Below are 23,984 nucleotides of genomic sequence, written 5' to 3'. Positions count from 1 at the left end.
ATTGGGGGAGCCCCACGAAATCAAAAGTCAGAGCACTTAACTGAGCCACCCAGGCGCCCCTGTCTTCTCACTGTTAGAAGCTAAGTTCCATTAAGCAGGGATCTTTGTTTTGTTTACTGGGGTATCCCAAGCACCTAGAATATTGCCTGGCTTTCAGTAGGCCCTCAATCAATATTTGTTGAATGGGTGAGTGAATGAATATACAGAGGTTTCAAACTGGTGGCCTCAGAATCAAATTTTGCTCACAGTGTTGCCTTTTTTTTATTAACAGTTATTCTTTTTTGAGTAACAGCCCCTAGTTAAAATTTGGAGGAATTTTTTTTTTTTAAAGATTTTATTTATTTATTTGACAGAGAGAAATCACGAGAGAGGCAGGCAGAGAGAGAGGAAGGGCTCTTCATTGAGCAGAGAGCCCAATGCGGGACTCGATCCCAGGACCCTGAGATCATGACCTGAGCCAAAGACAGCAGCTTAACCCACTGAGCCACCCAGGCGCCAAATTTGGAGGAATTTAACACAAAAATCTATCTTTCCATTTTATGTTGAAAAATCATATGGGGGCGCCTGGGTGGCTCAGTTGTTAAGGGTCTGCTTTCAGTTCTGGTCATGGTCCTGAGGTCCTGGGATCCAGCCCCGCATTGAGCCCCACACTGGGCTCCCTGCTTGGCAGGGGACCTGCTTCTCCCTCTCCCATTCCTCCATTTATATTCCCTCTCTCACTGTCTCTGTCAAATAAAATCTTTTACACACACACACACACACACACACACACAGTTAAAAAAAAAAAAAGAAAGAAACTCATACCATCTGGGACCACTGAGTCAGCATTTCTACAACTGGACAGAGCTGAGTTGAGCTTTCCATTTTGCTACAGCTCCACCCAGCAGCTAATTCCATTAGCTGTCCTGGCTCCTGAAGGCTGTTTGCAATTTCTACCCTACAAGGCAATGAGATAATTCAACCATGTGTAGGACCCCTGGATTATTAAAGGTAGGGATATAATAAAAACATTGAACTGATAGGAACTGGGAACCAATGTATTAGATCAGACATTGCATTAGGGCCTCCGAAGCCTTCAGTGTTAAAGACACCAACCAGTTAGTGGCTTAAGTGCGATGTGTGTATGTGTGTGTTACAGGAGAGTATGCACGTGCCTGCGTGCATGTGCCAGAATAAGGAGCCAGGTTGGGCGTACTGGACAGGTGCTCAGGTGAGCCTGTTTACCTATCAGTACAGAAGCTTAAGTATTCTAATCACTGGAACTGCTATGAAGTACTTACTAGATGAATAGGAGCCATAGTTAAGGGGGTTGGTGGGGTGGGGTAGGGGAGCAGCAGAGTGGAGTCCTAAAGTGACATAAGGGCTGACCCCTTGCCCATGTCATAGTACCCACCGGGTCACAATGACACCGGGTTGTGTGAACCTCTGCCACCCTCTCTAAACCTCACTTTGCCGCAGGGAGGCACTGAACTGAGAAACTGCCTTGTTACAGGTTGCGACCCTCTGCCTTCTCCCTTTCTTATATCAAGAGGGGAAAAACACGGAACTACCTCTACCCGATCTGGTCACCATACGCCTTTTACCTTTACTGTTACAAATACCGGATCACCCTCCGGGAGAAGATGCTGCCTTGTTGTTATAAAAGGTAACTGTTTTCATCTGTACTTGTAGTTGTTAATATAAACTGTCAGGAAAAATTTGAGAATTTGAAGGAAAGAATTTGAAGGAAATTCCCAAGTGGTAAGTGATAAGAGCAAAAGAGGGTGGAATGCTGGCATGGAACTTCAAAATTTTTCCATCTGGCTGGCCTGGAAGAATGGAAACAAGCTGGGCAACAGAAGATACAGAAGGTAGTGCCAGAGCCCAGTTCTATGTACCCAGAAGTTAGGAGCCTCTCCCCTTCTCAGACACAGAGGGAACTAATTTGGGCCCCTTTTCCCAACCAGCATCACTTATAAGGAACGGGAGGACTTGACACTCCGGCCCCGTTCCTGCCTTCAGTGCTCCTGAGTCCCTAGCAGGCCTCCAGGTGGTCAGAAGCACCAAACAGGGTGATCACGACCAGCTTAAAGAATTATACTCGGTAAGTGGCCTCTGTGCTGGCGCCGTGCCAGGGAAGTCCCTAGCTTGCTGTGATACATTGTGAAGAAGGGGCATTAGCTAGCTGGAAAAGAGTCTGTAGATCTTGGAGCTCATGTACAACAGCTAGTTGCTTTAGAAACAAGGATTCTGGCCCAAAGATATTAAGTCAAGATCATAGAGCTGGTGGTGAAAAGCAGAATGGGAAAAGAGGAGGGGGGAACAAAGAGCAGAACATAGTAAGACTTCAGGGAAATAAAGTTGTTTATATGCTAAGCAGGGTCTAGAAACCAGAACATCTCAACTTGCCCCTGTACCCTACTGCAGTAACATGTCTGTGGGTGACCTCTGTATTTTAAATGAGAAATAGAATTCAGAGAAAACACCTACCATGGAAAAAAGTGGTAAAGCATTACCAGTGAGACAGTAAACAAATGACAGAGTGTCGTTTGAGGAATAAGGCCTCTGATGTAAGTTTCCAAAGGACTCGTGTGCCTCTCAGGTGAGGTCAGTAGGCAGTAAACCTGCAACTGCATCGACTCCTTTCTAGATTAATATCAAGGAAAACTCCACGGTAGAGAATTAGGTCCTGGGACTAAGGGACAGAGTAAGACTTTGGCTCCAATTCTCCCAGGCTCCCTGTCAGCACACAATTAGCTCTCTCAGACACAGCCAAATCGGCCTGCAGTCTGATCTGAGGTCGAGATGAGAACAGAAAACTATTACTCTTTTATTCCTCTTCCAGGCTGGGAACCTGACGGTGCTGGCTACTGACCCTCTGCTCCATCAGGACCCAGTGCAGTTAGACTTCCATTTCCGCCTCACCACCCAGACCTCTGCCCACTGGCACGGCCTTCTTTGTGACCATCGACTCTTCCTGGATATCCCGTATAGGGCCTTGGATCAAGGCAACCGGGAAAGGTGACTGACCCCAGATAGGAAAGCAGGAAAGAGGAGTGAGGGGGGAAGGGGCAGAGGGTTTCCTTCTTTTATGTCATAATCAGGGAGTGGGGATGCTAACCAGTGAGGTTGATTCAGAAGCTAGATACTCTCGCACCACTGAACTGGCAGGCAAACAAGCCTGTGAGCTGAGCCAGAATCTGGGCTTCAAGGAATCACAGCCCATGGGAGGCTGCAGGGCTCAGATTCAGAAACACAAAAGTGAGGATCCATAAATAGTTGAGTGATAGGACGTGCCTTCCAGCTGTTTGTGTTTATAGAGCAGTTCCTTCTCCCCAGGCCCCTTTGGGTGTCAGTCCTATTGTGTGCAATCCCTGGCCTTCAGAGGAAAATCTATCAATGCAATTTCATCAACTTTTACTTCCTGGCTTAGGTCAGGAAAAAGGGAGCTGTAAGGTTTCTTCTACTCCAAGTAGGGGTCTGGATTTTTTTTTTTTTTAAGATTTTATTTATTTATTTGACAGAGATCACAAATAGGCAGAGAGGAAGGCAGAGAGGCAGGCAGAGAGAGAGGAAGGGAAGCAGGCTCCCTGCTGAGCAGAGAGCCGGATGCGGGGCTCCATCCCAGGACCCTGAGATCATGACCTGAGCCGAAGGCAGAGGCTCAACGCACTGAGCCACCCAGGCGCCCCCAGGGGTCTGGATTTTTAATTCACTAAACATTAACTGTAATTCTTCTCTTTGGCCCCTAGTTTGACTGCAACACTGGAGTACGTAGAGGAGAAGACCAATGTGGACTCCGTGTTTGTAAACTTCCAAAACAACCGGAATGACAAAGGTGGGGATTGGCTGTCCTTCCTGACCTATGGTGCTGAAGTAGCTGACAGCAACTTTCCCTTTGTAGGATACCCTCTTCCCCTACTCTTTAGAAGAGAATGTGCCATAGACATTTCAAGGATTTAACTCCCCTACCCCCCCACCCACACACACAAGGAAATGAAGGCACCCAGCACTCTGTGCCTTCAAATTACACTGGGATTATGAGGAAGGCCCTGCAGGTAGATGTCAGAAGCCAGACTGAAGAAGCACTAATGAAATTAACACAGAACCATTCAAGGCATGTAGCTGGTGGGATGGAAAGGACCTCAAACGTATTAAGCACCTACAGTGCGAAGGGGTTGAGCATAGGGCCAGGAGGATAGGAATATTTTTAACCAGATGCTTGGAGCACATGTTGCAGAAACCACTTCTTCTCTCATCCTGTTGGAAGATGGTCAAGAGCTTATTACACCATCATTGTGTTGGGCTTCATAAACCTCAGCTCACTTAAACTACGAGGGAGGTTCTATGATCCCCATCTGACAAATGAGAAAACTGAAGTTCAGAAAGGTTAACTTGTAAACCTAAGTAAATGTTAGAGCCACGTTTTGGAGTCTAAATCAGCTAGTCCACAACACGTCACCCTAATGCCAACACTACACGGCTTTCCCCCAGCCACTCCCCGGTGAAAGAAGCCAAATCCGGGGGAATAGCTGTATGGAGCCTTGAAGTGTTTTCTCATTTTTTTTCTCTTTTCACAGGTGCCCTGCTACGGGCCTTCAGCTACATGGGGTTTGAGTTGGTCAGGCCAGATCACCCTGCCCTCCCTCCCTGGGACAATGTCATCTTTATGGTGTATCCCCTTGAAAGGGACCTTGGCCACCTCTCCAGTGAGCCTCCCTGAACATACTTATTCCTGCGGATAATGGGAACCTGATAAATGGGAACCAGGATGTGATTCAGGACACCTTCCATCTTAGGAATAAAGGGTAGTGCAATCCTCAAGTGTTAACTTTTCTGGGGGGTGGGCTGCAGGGGGAAGGCAGGGTTGGTTATGCAATCCTCAAGTGTTCACTATTTCTTGGGGGAAAAGTGGGTTGGCTGAAGTGGAACAGGAGCCCTAAAGAGCTGAATTCACTATAGGATAAACATTTAATAATGGAAAAATTAAGAGGGACCTGCACCAGAGAGGGAAAGGAGAAACTAAGAATCTTAGTTTCCTTTGTCTTTTACTTTTACTTATCCCATTTACTGAGCACTTGCTAAGAGAAAAAATCGGGCACTATGGAATTCAGAAAGACTTAAGCCTTGATGGGAGATTTTTATCCATATATTTCAGTTCAACTTAGAGAAATACTAATTCCTTCTCTTTGGTTGTGGAGGAAATCCAAGAAGGTACCTGGATCCCACAGCTGTGACTCAAGGGGAGGATTTCAACAGACAAATTCAAGAAGCAAGCATAGGAGAGGACATTCCACACAGCAAGAAAAGTACAGGGTTGTGTTGAAAGAATAAGGAACCCACCTGATTGGCAAGTCTTAAAAGCCTCATTAAAGGGACAGACTTGCATTCACAGTAACAGACTGCAGCCAGGAATGATGCACCATTCATTTTTCTGAGCACCGAGTCCTACAAATGATTTAGATCAGGGACTGCTCTACTTAAGGGTGATTGCCAAGGGACCAAGGAGCCTTGGTTGTGGAGCAGCACCAACCCCAGGGCCAACGCTGCTTCAGGGGTGGGTTCACTGCAGCCAAGATCTGAAAATTTGCCAGGTCAATGGCTGTCCTTACTGATTCTTCTAAAACCCCACAAGCTACTCATTACAGTTGCTCCTTCACTGTAGCCTTTCTGCTAGATGGTACTGAGATTTTTCTGAGAAAATATATTTTGATAACTGTGGTATGGGAAAACATGGTAGCCATGCTGTGTATGACTAGGCCTAATTCCTAGATTTAAAACCCTGCATGAGGCATCCTTATGTACTAAAGTTCTGCAGTTTACCTTACTGATCCTTAAAAAGTCCTCTCTGTTCATTGGCCATTAATCCACCACCCACATTGCTGCTTACAATGTCTCCTTCCAAGCCCTTCATGGCTCCCACTGGCCGCACACTACTGCCTACAATGCAGGGAGACACAAAGACATGGCTCCCAAAGATCTCACAGTAAGTTCACATAGTGGAGATCCACCAGAACCTAGGCCTCTTCTTCCAAATATATAGTTTGGGTAGGGTCTTTTTTTTTTTTTTTTTAAAGATTTTACTTGAGAGAGTACACGTGCATGTGAATGGGGCAGGGGGAACAGTATAGTGTGGTAGAGGGAGGGGCAGAGGGAGAGAATCTCAAGCAGAATCCCAGCTGAACAAGAAGGCTGAGGCGGGGCTTGATCTCAAGACCCTGAGATCATGACCTGAGCTGAAATCAAGTCAGATGCTTTACTGACTGTACCACCCAGACACCCTTGTGGTTCTTATTTATATAACCTGAGCTTAAATTGGTCTGATTCTTAGTGAATGGTTAATTCTGAAGTAACTTTAGGGAAAGGACAGGATCTGTGCATGGGAAGGACACTTGTTTCAAAGATGGGCCATCCCTGTGAGGCATGTGACAAATTCTACCAGGTTTAGGTTCAGAAGATACCCACAGGCCTGCTTCCACCTGATTCAACCAACATTTAGTTTTAGATAATTTTGTGAGAACTTTATTCAGCAAAGAATCCCCCAAATGATTCAAACAGCTATGTAAGTTCTCTTTCACTCTATGAATGTGTGTATACACACAGATACTACACTAGCACTTCAGAATATTTCCTGAGCCGCTCTCTCCTTGTCTAATTGTATTTTAACCAAAGTTTACAGGGAAATAGCTGGAGCTACTGTTTCAAAAAACCTATCTCCAATAACATATCAGCAGTTAAGGCTGGGAGGCAGTGTTCTCTTCCCCTTTCCTGAGGCTTTTTTAATAATAATTCTGCTGATTTCTGAAAGTGCCTCCTGACTTAACTGCAGTCTTTTGAGTTCAGCACTCAAAAACCTTTAACAGTCACCTGATGAGGTGAGTCAGAAGTCTGCAGAATCATCACTTCCAGTGACAAAACCCTGGCTGCTTCCCAGCCCCCAAAAGGACACAGCCTTGCAGAAGCATAGATCAATGCCTGGCAGAAAATAGTGAGCCAGATGTTGAGCAGCCTGGAAGCAAACTCCAGAAGAATACGGGGTCAGGCAGGTGAAGTGGGGACGTGTACTTGTCTCCCTCTACCCCGCACTCTTTCTGGTAGTCTGACAGAAGGAGAGAAGGCATTCAGTCCGCAGCAAGCCAGATCATGTAACAGAGGAAGGACTGCACAGATCTCTTTATCATAGGCTCCTCTTTCCAGGTACCAAATCCTGTGCCAAATCCTGCCAAAGACACAAACACACAGAGACACAAAAAGCTTGAAAGGGCTCAACCTGAGAGTGAAGCTGCAGGAACTCAGCTGCAGAGCAGTGTTCAGACAGGCTAGGGAAGAGAGCAGAAGGCAAGGCCCCTGTTGTCACCCTTGTTACTCTCTGGTGGCTTCAGACAGAGGAGAGCTGTACTCACACAGCAAAGCAGGCAGCTGAGGTGGCTGAAGCCAACTTCACAGTAAGTAGTCATCGTCCAGGTTATCATCACCAGACATGGAGGCAGCTTCTGTGTAGCAGGAATGGAGAGGAAGTTAGGCACGGCCTCTGAGACTCAGGGAAAAATGGGCTACTTCGTGCTCAGGATGCTTTTGGTTAAGAGCCCAGCTTTCACATCACCCCCGGTTTGGAGAGATCCACTGAAAAACAGTAACTTCGAAAGATGCTCGAGGGAGGAAATGCAGCCTGTACCTGATAAGCTGAGGCAGGACAGGGTATTTGCTATCTCTCCAGGGCTCTTCTTGGTCTCAGTGAGCATGCTGCCGAGAGACACATCTGTTTCTGTGGCCTGTAGGGATGAAGATAAGAGAGCAAGGAAGAATGTAGTGTTGGTTGGTGGGAAAGGAGAGGCCACCCCAGCTTTATGCCCACAGGATCTGGTTAAGGCAGTTGGGTTTGGCTGCCAAGAGGGACGCAGTGCTTCCTTTGAGCAACCTGTGGAGCTACTCCTTAGGAAAGCCCTCCACGGAATGCACACAGGACTAGAAGCCCTCCCATCTCTCTAGGCACCAGATCTGCCCCCAAGCAGCGTCCTACACATAGCCACAACAGCTCACTCACCACATCGTGCAACATGTCTGGGACAGCTCCGCTTTCTTCCACGTCTTCTGGAAGCTCAACTGCATATCCTTTACGAACTAATTCTAACCCAATATCGAGTTTCTGAGAAGAAAAATGAAAAGGGAATGATGTTCTCTCTCTAGGGACAGGAATATCTGAGGAACTAGGACAGAAGAGTTAGGATTGATACTTCAAAGACATTCCTTTAGTGGGACAGTAAGCAGGATCTTATGAGGTAGGAGTAGTATCAGATAAGGGTTTCTAGGAAAGAAAAAGTGAATGAGACTATAAATATACTGAAGAGATAGTGAGCAATGAGTGGACCCCAGTCGTACCTTCCCACTGCTAGTATCATATAAGTAAATCTTGGGCCAAGTTGAGATCCCAGTCTGGACATAGCTGGAGATCTTGGCCACCAGAGGCTTCCAGTCAGCACAGTGAGTTAGTCTGTCAAACTCATCCAAAGCTTCCTCTTCCCACTGTTCACCTGGTGAAAGATTGCAGGGAGAACACCTAAGAAGGGATCCCTGCTGATGGGGTGAGATTACACCCTGGAGGGAAATTGGAACCACCCCTTTCTACTCCACAAGGCACCTATGTCTGCCTACCAGCTTGCTGCTTTCTACTGCTGGGGAGGAAAGACATCTGAGCCCCCAGAACTCATAAAGTTTGGGAATGTGAGAATTCCTTCTATGTGCTGTACGAAAGTTTTTCTATGTGGAGGCAAGGTCAATAGGCCACATGACCAATTTACCTGAGGGGGCAATCCGTGCCAGACTACACTCTATTGCTTGAAATGGGAGGCTCAGGAAGTCACTCCTAAAGTGAAAGAAACTGAAATTAGAATCCCAGTGCCAGAAGGGTCTCTTACAGTCCTTGTTTCTAGAGATCACTAATTAACCCAGCTGGAGAAGATAATCATCTGCTCTCTGTAAACAAGTTCTCTTCCCAATCCCCCTACATGACTGCCAAGAGCACACCACCAGCTATGGCCAAGGCAGAGTTAACTACTGGGACTCCACCATGGCCTCCATACTGACCTGAGTGCCCGGAGGTCCTTCAGTGGGCAATCTCCATTATCTCCAAAGTCAACAAAGTAAAGGTCCAGGTTCCCATTCTCCAAGGTGCCAAGGACTCGAGCTCGATACCAGGAACCATTTGTAGGTAAAGGTGCTGCTACAATGTCTCCCACATGCACAGTCAAGTCTTCAGGCTGCATATGGGAGTGAGGATCAGGACGGGGAAGAGTTAGGATGGGCAGGCTAATAAACAGATAAGCAGGAAGTACCAAAAGGAAGAACAAGTAGTTGCTTCCCAGGAAAAGAAGAGAACACACTACAATGAAAAAAGAGGCCCCCCCCCCCTTTTTTTAATCAAACCCAGCCCTGTCCCTATGGCACTCACTAGACTATTCTCATAGTGCTGGGTCATCTCACTGACAAGCTTATCCAGCTGCAGGCTGCGGGAGCCGATGATTTGGATCCAGAAGTGGTTGGGATGTTCAGAGGCAGAGACATAGACTTCCAGGAACTCATCGGCATGGAAACTGAAGTCAGGACTGGGGACTAAACACAGGGATAAACAAGTTAAGCTATAGAATCCTCACCATCTAAACTGGTGACCATATCAGAATTACCTCTGTTTGAAATGGGGAGACTGTCTCAGAGGTGAAGGTACAAACACCAAATGGCTATGACCATTTAAAAAATGGCTGGAGGGAAAACTGGATGAATCACACAGAACATCCTGAAGACACATCCTAAGTTGATTTGTGTACCTTTCTATGTAACAATACATTTACATTCCTAGTCATCTGCCATATATTCAAATCAGACACCAATTACACGAAGGTAAAGCCTCTATACGCTATGCAGCATGGACCAGTGGAAAGATGTGGGCTTGTTCCAGATCTCATTCTATCACTGACTCATTATGTAGCCCTGGACAAGTCTGAGAACCTCTTAGGGGCCCTGGTCTTCCCTGCCCCCATCCCACAACCTATGCACAGAAGAGAATGCTCACTGTCTTTTCATTCTTCTTAATGGTGATGTTTTTTTAATGGTGATGATTTTTAAAAACAGTAATGAGGTAGGCCAAAAGCAAAACAAAACCAAAAAAACACCAGGCTGAGTATTTTACTTATTTAATAAATCTGCGAAAGAATATCATGTAAATTCAATTATTTGATATGTTCAGTAGTACTAGTTTCCTGTGAACTAGCATATTTTAAGATTTTATTTTTAAGTAATCTTTATACCTAATATGGGGCTCAAACCTACAACCCTGAGATCAAGAGTCTCATGCTCTATTGACTGAGCCAGTCAGGGGCCCCGTGAACTAGCATATTTCTATATCATTCTCCATCACTAACTGGTCTGTGTTCAGAAAATTATTACTTATGTTTAGTACTAACCCCAAGTAAAATATTGCCACATAAAGAGACATCTGTGAAGAGACTTCTAAATGCAATCCAGAGAACAAATTGCTTTTACTGCTTCCTATTTTGGGTTATCTAAGCCAGTATTTCTACCTTCCATATGGGAAATGGGTTCCCACTTTGTTACATACTTTCAAACATGGACATCTCTGGACTGGTCTGGGCTCCAGATTTCTGACAGCTGTCACCATTAGGTTTCTCCCAAGCACTTTCTGGCCCTACAACAGCCGCGTCACCACCTCCTTTTTGGGAAGGAGCTCCTGATAGGGTTGCCGGCTCTGGCACTGTGCCAGTACCAGCGTTTTTCCACAAAGCTGGCTCGCCAGCTCCACCAGACTCTGCCACTTCCTCTCTTCTCACACTGATTGGCTGCTTGCGTGGGACTCTGGTTTCTGCAGAATGAGCAATTCTCTTCCGAAGTTCTTCATCTTCTGAAACTTTCTCCAGTATCAAATGCTGTGGTAAGAGATGAGATCTCTGTGGCCAGATATTTTCACCCAGGACAGAATAAAGGGTTCTCATTCTTAGACACAATTCAAATATATTAGCTACTTGCCTTAGCTGCTGCCACTTCCTTCTGCGTTCCTGAGATTTTTATAAGCCTTGATAGTAGCAATGTCCCCTCTGATTCTTTGTCACAGGTAATTTTGGCTCCAGAGGCCTTACAGATTGAACGAATAGTCTCCCCACCTCTCCCTGCATTGAAAAAATGTAAAAACCTGTTCTTTCCTCCTGGCCAAACTTAACTATTAGAGAAATCACTATTTTGTGTATACTGGGAGAGAAGAGTCAGTTCTCATGTCCCAAGTGACCAGAATGTAGGATATTGAACAGAAAGCAGAAGCTACTGCAATCCTTACTGTGAGAAGGGGACTAGGCACAGTCTTCTCTTTCTCCTTAAACTCTTGATTAGTATAAGTTCATGTCATTTCCATTTTTTGACCATTCAGCATACTTTACACCTGCACTTCGGAAGATATCCCACACTGTGAAACACTGGGCCAATGATGGACATTTCTCTACCTCTAATAGCAGTGTAAGGAATGCTCTTGGGGAAGGCATAACAGATGCTCTCTAGAAGAGCACTATCTTGAAAGATCTGGGATAACATGAGCAGGATTAGCTTTCCTTTAAATATCTATTATGAGGTAAACACATTTACCTGAACCCTTCTGGAACCTACTTGTAAGATTCAGATCATAAAACTTCTTGAGGTAATGGGTTTGCTTTACCACTGGTTCTATAAAAAAAGTAAAGCTCTGGTCTCAATATCCCTGTCACCCCACCCCCCACCCCCGGCAAGGTGAAGGGAGATAGGCCAGGAAAAACCCTTGGGAAGGTGTGAAAGAAGGCAAAAGTGAAGAAAAAAGGGAACAACAGAGGAAGCTGTCCAGTGGTACCTATGATCCTGCCCACGGATCTCTGGGGAACTGAGAGCTGCTCAGACACGGGGGTATTCTCTGTCAGGATCTGATGGATGGCTGCTTTGGCCTTGCACACCTGAACAGGAAACCCACTGATAAGCAGCACCCGTTCATCGCCTACATCCTCTGTGTCCACATCAATCCGAGCACCTGTCTGTTTCCGCAGCTGCAGAGAAAAGGATATATGGCAGTACGCTCTAGAATAGCTCCCATTCGGGTCAGCGAGGTACACTCTCAACCTAACCATGGAGGTAGACGGAACTGGACAGTAATCAGCTAATCAGGATGCTATAAACAGTCCTCAATTACCTGTAGTTATGAAAGGAGATTAGTGACAAAGCTAACCTCAACTAGCCGTTGATTCAAAACAGTTTCTCTTTGTGTTTAGAACCCTTTTCTCCCTAATTTTTTTTGGATCAGACAATCAAATATATGTATATATATTTACATTCCAAATGAACAATAGAAGAATTAAATAGCAACTCAACATTTACTAACAATTAACGAGAACTCATTAATTCCATAGTAGAAAGGATGGTTCAAGCTACACCAAGTTGAGAATCATGCAATCAAAAGTCCCCATTTTAAGCTGAGTCACTTATTCTCTAGGGAGAAGTATGCCTCTCTAGAAAGAAAAGAGCATAGTTAGCTAAAAGTTCCTGTATTTTTTTCTTTTGAAGACATACATAATATGGGATGGGGGCAGAGAAGGGAAACAAGATTAAGCAGAATCAATCCCTGGGGAAGCCAACTCCCTGCTTGCCACTTACCTGTTTAATATTGGCTCCTTGCCGGCCAATGATGAGCTTCACCGCCTCCTGGGGAACTCGCATCTCTATCTCAATGTCGTCCTCCCCAACAAACGTCAACCGCTCTTCTGCACAGATCATGGCTCATCAGATCAGACTTAGATAGCATCCAAGGTACCCCAGCCCTCCCCCCTAAATCTAGCTGTCAAAGAGAACTATCCACGAGATTGACCCAGAATCTCAACCATAATGACAAGTAGCAGCATCTGAGTAGGCATGAGAGGGTCCAGAAGACCAGAACATTATCTCTGGGATACTACTTCAGATTTGGATCTGCAAGGAAGGGGTGCTGGCTTTTGTGCAAACTGGATCTCCCAGGAGATGAACCCTGGAGAAGAATGAAGGTTGGAGCACTTGGGTAGCTCAGTCATTAAGCGTCTGCATTCGGCTCAGGTCATGATCCTGGGATTGAGCCCCACATCAAGCTCCCTGCTCAGCAAGAAGCCTGCTTCTCCTGCTCCCACTCCCCCTGCTTGTTGTGTTTCCTCTCTCACGCTGACTCTGTCAAGTAAATAAATAAAATATTAAAAAAAAAAAGAATAAGGGTTTAAAAGTTGCCCAAGGAATTCACTGGGCTGAGAACTTCCATTTGTACCTAAATCCTTTCTCTAGGTCTAGCCTATGGGTAAACTGGATCCCATGGTTAGCTTTCTAACAACTAAATACAAGAAGCATATAAAAAAGATAGAGTATAGATTCTTAAAAAAAAAAAAAAGATGAAAAAGAACCCACTGTGGTGCTGCTGCTGAACGGAACAAATCAAGAGAATTATAAAATGAGTTTATCATTTCATAGACTAGCTGCACATTTAGGACATAGAAAAGAAGAAACAAAATAGTTTCAAAGACCCCTCACAGAAAGCCCATTACATTCCAACAGACATACCCAGTCCAGCAAGGAGAATTTTCATTTCAATTTAACAAGGCCAGAGCACATTCTGAACATTGCCATACACACAGCTGTGGACTGTGGGGCTCACGTACCTCTGCTTTCCCTGTATCTGCGGTATAGGATATAGGCAACCGTTGCACTGGCTGGGATCCCAAGGCCCAGTGCTATTTTCTGAATAGTGGACAAACTTGTCCAAGAAGTTCGTTCAGTGGACATTTTCTGCTGTATTCAGACTTACATCCTGAAATAAGTAAATAAGGGAAAAGAAGAAGCTTTCATCCTGTACCTTTATGACTGGCAGAGAGGCACAGAAACATATTACAGTATTATTAAAAAGAATACAACTATCAACCTTTCCATATTAAGAGCCTAAGCAATCTCAAAATCTGCGCCCCCCCCCCCCCAAATTTATTTCATGTAAAAGGTCTCAGGGTATTTTTTCTAAATTGCTAAGAGACATACATAAAGAGGCAAACTTCATTCCCCAAACCCTTCCAAGGAAAACCATAAACTGGTCACAATTTTATAAGATGGAAGAACAAAAAAATTGTTAAATGAATAAAACAGTACAAAAATGTATCTTTAGATTTCACATCAGACTACTTAAAATTGCTTATCTGTGCCCTTCCAAGCCTCTAGGCCTTTCCAGAAGCTGTTGTCTCTGCAAGAATGGCTTTCCAGGCCTAGTTTTATTTATTTGACAGAGAGAAAGAGAGAGCGAGTGCAAGAGCGGGAAGGGCAGAGGGAAAAACAGATTCCCTGCTGAGTGGGGAGCCTGACCAGGGGCTTGACCCTGGGACTCCGGGATCATGACCGAGCCAAAGGCAGATGCTTAACCAATGGAGCCACCCAGGTGCCCCTTCAGCCCTAGTTTTAGGCTCTGCTCCTTCTACTTCCTTACCTCTACTCCTGATTTCTATTTATTCCTCGTCTGCCCTGCTCCTTCACCAAAATTACAACTTCCCAGACAGTCAAACTAGCTGACCTCTATAAACCCTATCTAATCTCACCTCTGCACCTTCTGTATCTGGGTTTCTCTTCCTCTTTCCCTGGAAGTGCCTTTGTAGTGTTGGGCCTATCTCTCTGTGGCCTCTATCCACTGCTACTGTTACTCTGCTGTCTTGAGGCGATTTCAGCCACACGCACCTTCAACTACTACCTATATGCTAATGACTCTAATAACACTGCCCCGCCTGATTCAGAAGCTCATCAAATCTCATTCAGACCACTGGCCTTGCTGCTCTTTGTCACTGTATCTTCATTTTGCTGCCAAGCTATTTTTTTTTTAAGATATTATTTATTTGTCAGAGAGAGAGAAAGAGCAAGTGAGCACAAGCAGGGAGAGCAGCAGGCAGAGGGAGAAGTAGGCTCCCCGCTGAGTCAGGGAGCCTGATCCCAGGACCCCAGGATCGTGACCTGGGCCAAAGGCAGACACCCAACCGACTGAGCCATCCAGGTGACCCTGCCAAGCTTATTTTTAAGATTTTGTTTACTTGAGAGCAAGAGATGAAGCGAGCACAAGCGGGCAGAGGGGCAGAGGGAGAGGGTTAAAACAAACTTCCCTCTGAGCAGGGAGCCAGATGCCTGGCCTTGGGATCCTGAGCTGAACTAAAGGCAGACAACTTTTTTTTTTAAAAAATTATCATATAATGTATTATTTGTTTCACAGGTTCACGTCTGTGAATCATCAGTGTTATACAATTCACAGCACTCACTATAGCACATGCCCTTCCCAGTGTCCATCCACCAGCTACCTCATCCCTTCTACCCCCCTTCCTTCCAGTAACCCTCAGTTTGTTTCCGGAGATTAAGAATCTCTTGTGGTTTGTCTCCCTCTCTGGTTTCATCTTGTTTCATTTTTTCCTCTTCCCCTATGATCCTCTGTCTTGTTTCTCAAATTCCTCACATCAGTGAGATCATACGATAATTGTCTTTCTTTGATCTGAAGGCAGACACTTAAACGACTGAGTCATCCAGGCGCCCCTCTCCAAGCTAACCTTAACATCATCACTGTATTTCCTTATTCCATAACCTCTCACACCCTCCCAGAAAACTCACACTGTCTCTTCGCAAGCCTCTAGCACCTCCTCCATCCTCACTCTCAACTGATATCTTACCTCCTATGCGACCAAGAAAGCACAGCATTCAGAGACGATATCAAGTGAGCTCTACCACACTTAATACCTACCTCTATCTATGCCCAAATACCAACCTCCTGTGGCCATGGATGAATGTCTCTTCTCCTGGCACTGAAGGCTCTCATAAAAGTATTACTCTCCTTCCTTCCCATGCATTCTTAATGTTTTCCTCTCTCCTGGATCTTCCTCTTTCCATCAGCAAACACCCACGGTTTCTTGTTTCTTAAAGAATACCTTTCTTGATTCCACTTACTCCTCCAGATACTTATTTCTTTCCTCCCTTTTACAGGAAAATTCACAAGTGCCAGTACTTCAGTGCTCAATTTCTCCTCTTGAATCTACTCCCACTGTTCTTGCCAAGGTCATCAGTGACTTTACATGGCTAATTCCAATGGTCAATTCTCTGTCTTCACTCTACCTGCCCTCGCCCCCGTATCTGGCACAAATGGGGACTCCCCCTGCTCTGAGACCCTTTCTTCACTTGGCTTCCACAGCAGCACTCTTCTGGTTTTCCTTCCCCTTTTCTGGCTGACCCATCAGTTAGTTTCCTTCTCTGGCACGGTAACCTCTTAACACCACACTGCCCCCAGGCCTCTGTCCTTTGCCTCTTGTGGGTTCTACCTCACTTCCCTAGTGATCTCAGAGAGTTTGATTCATAGCTTGGCTTTAAATCCCATCTGTATGCTAATAGCTCCCAAATTCATCCATCCATTTAGGGTCATTCTCCTGAACATAGGTTTGTATACCCAACTGCCTAGGAGACCTCTCTGTTGGAGATCTAATAGGCCCCTCAAACTTAACAGGTACCACACTGAGCTCCTGATCTCACCCCCTGCCTGTAGTCTTAGCTTACTCAGTAAATGGCAAGTCCATTTTTTTAGTTCCTCAGGTAAAAATCTTACTCATCCTCTCCCTCAAATAGCACCTTTAGTCTGTCAGCAAATCCTATTCATTCCACCTTCAAATTACCCAGAATTTGACCACTTTTTATCTTTCCATTCCTAAGATGACCATCTACCCTAAACCATCATTATCTCTTGTCTAGACTATTGCAATCAATTATATCCCAGCATTTGCCATTGTCCAGTTTATTCTCAACAGCTGAAGTCAAATAACATTACTCAGCCACTCCAAACCTCCCAGTGGTTTTCAATCTCACTATGATTATAAGCCCAAATCATTATATTAACCCATGAGGTCTTCATTTTGATTTTATCCCCAATGGAATGTAAACTCCACAGGGCAGGAATTTTTGTTTTGTTCCTCAGTGCACACAGTAGCCAGTCAATAAACATTTGCTGAGTGAATAAACTTCTTGAGCCACTCTGTTGCCTATGTGAAAAATCATTAATGGCATGAAAAGGTCTTTATAATTTGCTTGCCTACTGTTTTCACAGCCTTATACTTGAAGCCCACTGCTATCAGGGGAACAGGATGTGCTCTCCTGTGTCCCTTCTGTCTTCCTGGTCATACTCCTTAGCCCAGCTGGTCTCCCTGGCAAAATCCTACTCTTTCCTCACATCTCAGCTCTACTGCTATACTTCTGCTGAGGCCAGTGTGATTTCCCCTGGCTGACTTAGGGTGAGTTTATCCTTAGCTCCTGTTGCCCTATGAATGAGACTTCCATGATAGCACCTGCTCACACTGTATGCAACTGTGTATCTGTTATGCCTGTGTCCTGGAGGGTGGCTTCAAGCAGGCTAGGTCAACCACATCTATTCAGCACTTCTAGGTGCTAGGTGTTATTGTGACATTAAGGATGAAAAGATAAATGTACTGAGTAGCTACTCTGCTACCAGGCACTTTACCTCCATTATTTTAGTTGATCTTCATGTAACCCTGTAAGGTAGGAAATGTTAACCCCAATTTTATAGAGGAATATACCTTCTTAGAGAGGTCACCTCTTACCCAGAGTCTGGATTATTATTTGGATATTAAAAACCTTGCAAAGTGACTTTAGGAGCCCCTCCTTCCTTTCTTTTACATAAACTGAGCAGAACAGTACTTGGTATCTTTATTTAGGAAATTCAAAATTAACACTAGTGGAAAACACTGCAGCTGGTAAAAAAAAATAAAGATGATGTCTACTTTCAGATAGTACAATCTAGTAGAATAAAACAGTGTGGCTTTTAATGAAATTTGCTTTAAAATAAATGAGGAAATGTAATTTATGCTATGATTTGCCTCCACGTACAACAATTTACCTCGATGATTTGATATCCAAGAAAAACATCTTTTTTAACCTTAAAAAAAAAAAAAAACCTGGTTCTAGGAAGGCTAAAAACATACTCATTAATATAGGACCTACTCAGGAATAAAACTTTGACTCTAAATGCTTTTCCTGAGGAGGAAAGAAAAAAAAAAAGTGCTTTCCCTAAAAGCCTTTCAGGAAGAGTGATGAAGGAAAAGAAGAGACCTAGCACAGATAACTCATTCCAGGGACACTTGGGAGGCTCAGTTGGCTAAGTGTCTGCCTTCAGCTCAGGTCATGATCTCAGAGAGGTACTGGGATTGAGCCCCGAGTCTCCCTCTCCTTCTGCTCCTTTCCAGCCCCGTCCCCCGTGCCCCATGTTCTCTAATAAATAAAATCTTAGTAAAAAACAAAAACAAAAACAAAAACAAAACCCCCAAAAAACAAAAAACTCATTCCAAGAAGCAGATAAAAATCATGTTAAGACTGGAGGTAATTTCTTACTATATTCAGACAGAGGACTAAATTTTGCATCTGGCCTCTAGAGCTTTACTGACCAGCAGAAACGAATAAAGTTCTTTAGAGAACCACCAGAAGTTTGCCTGTATTTTAAAAACTTGTGTTTTTGGATGATAGTTTTAAACAAATTTCATTCACTGTCTTGCCCACTCAGGCCCAAAAGAGAAAAACCTTTTATTACCTGGGTGAGGGACTCCTTTCAAGTTTCTTGTTATTTCAGACAATTCGTTATTTAGTAAGAAGATCCAATATATACAGTATATCACTTTTGGAGATTTAGTATAGACATGGAGAAATGTGGTTGCTTTTTTTTTTTTTCTTTTTTAGTAGGTAGGAAGAAAAGGCTTGAGTTTAATGTGCATTTGAGTTATGAGTTTCCTTTCCTAACTGGATAAATAAAATCAGTTTCTCCTTTTTCTAGGCTGTAAATAAAACCTTTCACTGATCTCTGTGAAAGTTTGGGTGGTATCATGTTTGCATATACCAAAGGAAAGGAAATAAGCTCTGTTCCATAAAGACTTTTGCTTTAAAGTCTTGAATTTTTTTTTAAATATTTTATTTATTTGACAGAGAGAAATCACAACTAGGCAGAGAGGCAGGCAGAGAGAGAGGAGAAAGCAGGCTCCCTGCAGAGCAGAGAGCCCGATGTGGGGCTCGATCCCATGACTCTGGGATCATGACCTGGGTAGAAGGCAGAGGCTTTAACCCACTGAGCCACCCAGGTGCCCCTAAAGTCTTGAATTTTTAAACCTCAAACCACTTTTTTCTTATTTTTTATTCTGGGTATTCAGAAGAGAGTTCACTTCTTTTGTCTAGTGGTTACTTCATATATTTTTTTATACGGTCTCTAAAGTCCAAAGCTCATCTTCACTATTATAGTGCCTCATTTAAATAGTGCTCTTTGTTATGGGCTGAATATGCTGGGGACACAAGGAGGAATAATTCTTACCCTGAAATACAATCTAGGAGGAAAGATAAAACACCAAAACAACCAGCTACAGACAATGCAAAGACATTATAAATTCTTGGTTAAAGCAACAGCTGAGGACACCTGGGTGGCTCAGTTGGTTAGGTGTCTGCCTTCCACTCAGGTCTTGATCCACGGGTCCTGGGATTTAGCCCCGCACTGGGGCTCCCTGCTCAGCAGAGGCAGGGGGCTGCTTTTCCCTCTCTGCTGTTCCCTCTGCTTGTGCGCTTGCTTTCTCTGTCAAATAAATAAAATCTTAAAAAAAAAAAAAAAAAAAGCAACAGCTGGGGGGAGCTAGAACTTAAAAGATTTTTTAGATGGCAGAGTTGAAAACTCGTTAAAATAAAAATAATTTTTCTGCACCCAATCCAATAAATATTTAGTATCCATTATGTGATTGGCCCTAGAGGATACAGCAGTCCAGACAGACTTGGTAGCTGCCTTCATGGGGCTTCCTAACTGGCAAAAGGAAGGTCTTACCTTGATAGGCAAGAGTCTGTAGGTGTTAAAGGTTTTGGGAAACAAATCTAGATCTGTGAACAAGAGTGGTAACTGAATCCATGCTCTAATGCTGTCTGCCTTTTAACACAACATTTCTGGCCACAATTCATGCCTTATTAACACTAGAATTTTAGAATTGGGAGGACCAAAGAAATGATATTATTCCACTAATAGTGTTCCAACTGGGGAAACTGAAGCACAGGGAAATATAGGGATTTCCCTAAGGTTACACAGCTAATTAGTCATTTCCATACAATGCGGTATGCAGTGTGGTTTGAAGACCAGTCACAAAGGCAACTCTTTAAGGAGAAAAAAAACAAAACAAACAAACAAAAAAACTAATAGAATTTTCACCCCAGTTCAGAAACTGTTAAGGATCAAGGCAAACAATATCTGACATTCCTCCTGCTCTGCTGCCAATGCCCCCCACCCCAATCCCAACTTCTCATGCTTATTTGGGTTTCATCACTATGGTCTTCCATAGTACTCCAAACATCCCTTCATAACACATAGCATTGCTTGTAATTCTTTACTAACGGCTGGGTCTGTACTGAGAAGAATGGATGGTAGCAAGTGTGGGGTAAGAAGACAAATTCAGAGGGTAGTTCAGGTGCCAATGATGGAGATGGAGAGTTTTAGTAGGTAGAATACACTCAAGATCTAACAATTCATGGAAAGGTTCATGGAAAGGTTCATGGAAAGGTTCATGGAAAGGTTCATGGAAAGGTTCATGGAAAGGTTCATGGAAAGGTTCATGGAAAGGTTCAAGGGTGAGCCAAAGAACTGGCTATCAGGTTTCTCATTTGAACATGCAGTAGATAGTGTCTGAGACACAGTATTAATGATTTGGTGGTGGAAGAAATGTGGTGGGAAGGTGAATGTCCATGACGAGGATAAATTTATTATCTATTCAAATATTCTATTTGAATTGAAAGCTAAATTTCACTTAACTCTTTTTCATATTTCATATTTGTAATATTTCATATTACAAATGGAATGCATATCTACTTGATTAATCGAGTATGATTTTACTATAATATGCATATCATTTCATATGGTTTCTCGTTTAAAATAAGTGGGAAATACAGCAACAGGGATATATCTGTATAATACTGAATGCCAACTTGTATTTAATTTTATTACTTCAAATTGAATGTGAAAAGGAGGTTGGTATTTAAGACCATCATTCTAGGGGAAACGGAGTAAAGAAGAGACACGTGGATCATTTCAAGGTGATTCAAGTGAGAGAAGCAGATAATGGTTTTCAGTAAAAACCAATTTTGAAATTTCTTGATATTTATATGAAACAGTTGCTATTTGATATGCATAAATAAGGATTACTTTTATGTTATTTCAAAAACATCGTTAGGAGTCAAATCATCATAAGCTCCATGGAGCAAGAATCTCTCACTCCCTTATCTCCAAATAACCAGAACCTACAAAGTAGCTAAAACATAGTGACAGGCCTGTTGAATTGAAGCAGCTTGTTCAATTTTCTCAACCTTGCTACATTTATTTTTAACCAATGAGTGAAGAAAGTCAACCCGTTCAGACTGAGAATAGAGTAAAAACGTAGCTTTGACGGGGAATCTTCAAGGAGGGAAATTGGGAAAACAAAAACTCCAATTTACTATTCAGACGACTGACTGTAGTCATCCTATTAGAATAATTAAAGAAGATCGCATCTCGGCCTTTTGGCTAAGATCAAGTGTAGAATAATTGAAGAAAAAGCTGGAGAGAATAAAAGGCAAACTGATGGCGGTTCTCAGTCTCAAAAAAGATCTCTCGAAGAGTCCAAAGTAGCTTGGGGCAAACACTCCGGACCCGGGTCCGTTATGGGACCACAGCATGTCCTCCGGATTCGGTTGGTAGCCCGCCGTTCGGCTGCTCCATACCCTCCGGACGCCTGCCTTCTCTCAGCCCCACAGTCTCGCCTGCTTGTTACCCCCGGCCCGGCCTCTCGCACCCCCTAAGTTTCCGCGTCCGGTCCCAGCCTTTACCGCTCCTCCAGTCAGTCGTCGCGTGCTCCGCCTCGCACCTCGCCCACCGGCCGTCGCCTCCTCCCTCTTGCACTGCAACTCGAGCCACGCCCGCCTCGCTTCAGCCGCCTCTTCTCCGCCCCCGCAGCTCGCCTGCACCAATCAACGCCCGGATCGCAGTCCGACCAATCGCCTGCCTCGCTACAACTAATCCTTCCGCGGGCTGCCCCTGAGTGACGGGGCTGCTGCGTGCTGATACCCAATTACCCGGATGGAATTCAAAGCCGGCCACCACGTCACCCAATAGGAGTCAGGGAAATCAGACGTTGTTAATTGAGACTGCACCTGCTGAGAATTAAACAGCCAATTAGAGGCTTCGCGGCGTCCTCCCCGCCCACCTCTAGTCCAATTACCGAGGAAGCGTCAACGTCCCCTAATCTGGGGGAAAAATCAGCGCTCCTAAGTCTGAGACCCAGGTGCGAGGGCGTGGAATCACTCATGCTTGTCACCGTTCGCAAAAAATTAGTGCCTTTGTAGCTAGTACCACCAACACCCCAGTTACCGTGGGGAGAGCAGCCTCCTGACCGGCGATGGCGATGCTCCGCCACTTTTCCTCTGTGATTTTTTGCCTTGATGGGTCCTAATACTGTGGCAGGGACTCAGGAGGCATGGAAAACAATTTTTTTTTTGAAAACATAAAACAGGCTCGGTAGAGATGGGGAAGTTGAGGGGAAGGAGGTGCTCGGAGTGGACAGACGATGAAGACGGCCACGGCAGCTGGGGAGATGGAGAGGGACCCGAGTTGGAGCGCCCCGTGGTAAGGGAGCGGGTAGAGCGGGCGTCAGGGACTCGCCCTTTCCTAGGGATCGAGGGGAGCGGGTTGGCGACCGGAGCAAAGGCACAGCTGGGGGCCCCCGTTCTGTGCAGCGCGGCAAAGGGGGTGGGCTTTCCCAGGCGGCGGTTTCCTTGGGGAGAGGGCATTCCAGCCACCTTCCCAGACCGTGGACCGTTAAGGACGGTTGGGCCCTGCTACCGCCGTGGGGCGGGCTGGGAGCCTCGCGAGCCGGACCCCGCACTCCCCCGGGCTCACCCGGGGACGTGGAAGCTGGGCGCTCCTCGTAACGTGGAGGTCTTGGCACTATCTTCTGTCGCTCTGGCTCACGATGAGCACTCGGTGCGTGCTGAAGGAACGCCAGATGGTATCTTTGGTCAACTGGAGCGGTGCCTTTGGGTCTCAGGTTTTCGCTTTGTATTAATTTTTAAAATGTACATTTTGAATAAGTAATACATACACATTCTACAAAATTCATAGACTTTAAAGGTTATTACGGTGAATAAGGTCTCTCTTCCCTCAGGAGGCAACCAGTTTTACTACATTCTTTTAATTTTTTTCACAAGATATTCTTTTTTAAAAGAGTTTATTTATTTGACAGAGATCACAAGTAGGCAGAGAGGCAGGCAGAGAGAGAGGGGGAAGCAGGCTCCCAAGCAGGGAGCCCAATGCGGACTGGACCCCAAGACCCTGGGACCATGACCTGTGAGTGGAAGGCAGAGGCTTTAACCCACTGAGCCACCCAGGCGCGCCCCCACAAGTAAACATGCACCTATCATTCATATATATATATATATATATATATATGCACAAATTTTTTTTCTCAGTCGATAATTTATTATCCGTACTGTTCCTGCCATTATATAGCCTAGATAGCTTACCAGCACAGCATATGTACCTGCTTCATAGTAGGTTTCACCGTAAGATTGAGGGATGTATTAAGATATATTTCACCAGTCCTTTCACATTATATTGATACCCAAGTATATTTCATCTGGCTGATGTTTATCTGTATAATAAATCCTTAGGACAGCAGAATACTAGGTCAAAGAAGTGTGTGCATTGTTTTTCATTTGATAGATATAATTTTGCAAATTCCCAAAGACCTTTCTCATTTTCATTCCATCAGCAATGAAATTTGAAAAAAATTTGGTAAAGAAAGTATGTATTGCCAATTTGCCTTCCACTGAAGCTTTAAATTCTCTCTCCCATCAACAGTGTATGAAAAGGACCTGTTTGGTAACATACTTATGCTTTCTGATTTTTGACAATC

The 23,984-nt window shown here is 44.5% G+C and overlaps 2 protein-coding genes across 3 annotated transcripts; one reads left to right on the top strand and one right to left on the bottom strand.

Annotated features, from left to right (window-relative positions):
- The first annotated feature begins 1,162 nt into the window (after positions 1–1,162).
- OAZ3 (ornithine decarboxylase antizyme 3) lies at positions 1,163–5,903 on the top strand. Its single transcript, XM_046017451.1, is given in 7 exon segments — positions 1,163–1,210; positions 1,476–1,645; positions 1,947–2,007; positions 2,009–2,083; positions 2,825–3,000; positions 3,732–3,817; positions 4,560–5,903. Coding segments are annotated over 7 exon segments (759 nt in total). The 3' UTR covers positions 4,703–5,903.
- Positions 5,904–6,008: 105 nt separating this feature from the next.
- On the bottom strand, positions 6,009–22,028 carry TDRKH (tudor and KH domain containing). 2 transcript variants are annotated; one of them, XM_046023100.1, is made up of 14 exons: positions 21,867–21,946; positions 13,677–13,825; positions 12,655–12,761; positions 11,861–12,050; positions 11,017–11,156; positions 10,592–10,916; positions 9,428–9,588; positions 9,064–9,236; positions 8,778–8,842; positions 8,359–8,510; positions 8,024–8,125; positions 7,655–7,751; positions 7,383–7,472; positions 6,009–7,198 (listed from the first exon to the last, which is right to left on the bottom strand). In XM_046023100.1, the coding sequence occupies exons 2-13, from the start codon at positions 13,798–13,800 to the stop codon at positions 7,420–7,422; spliced, it is 1,689 nt and encodes a 562-aa protein (XP_045879056.1). In that variant the 5' UTR covers positions 13,801–13,825; positions 21,867–21,946; the 3' UTR covers positions 6,009–7,198; positions 7,383–7,419. The 2 variants fall into 2 exon arrangements, with proteins under 2 accessions (XP_045879056.1, XP_045879065.1); XM_046023109.1 differs by lacking the exon at positions 13,677–13,825 and having other exon boundaries at positions 21,901–22,028.
- Positions 22,029–23,984: the final 1,956 nt, after the last annotated feature.

This window comes from Meles meles, chromosome 1, assembly GCF_922984935.1.
Source record: "Meles meles chromosome 1, mMelMel3.1 paternal haplotype, whole genome shotgun sequence".
Taxonomy (NCBI): Eukaryota; Metazoa; Chordata; class Mammalia; order Carnivora; family Mustelidae; genus Meles; species Meles meles.
The sequence above is the reverse complement of the archived record's forward strand: the minus strand, read 5'-3'. Positions and strand labels throughout refer to the sequence as shown.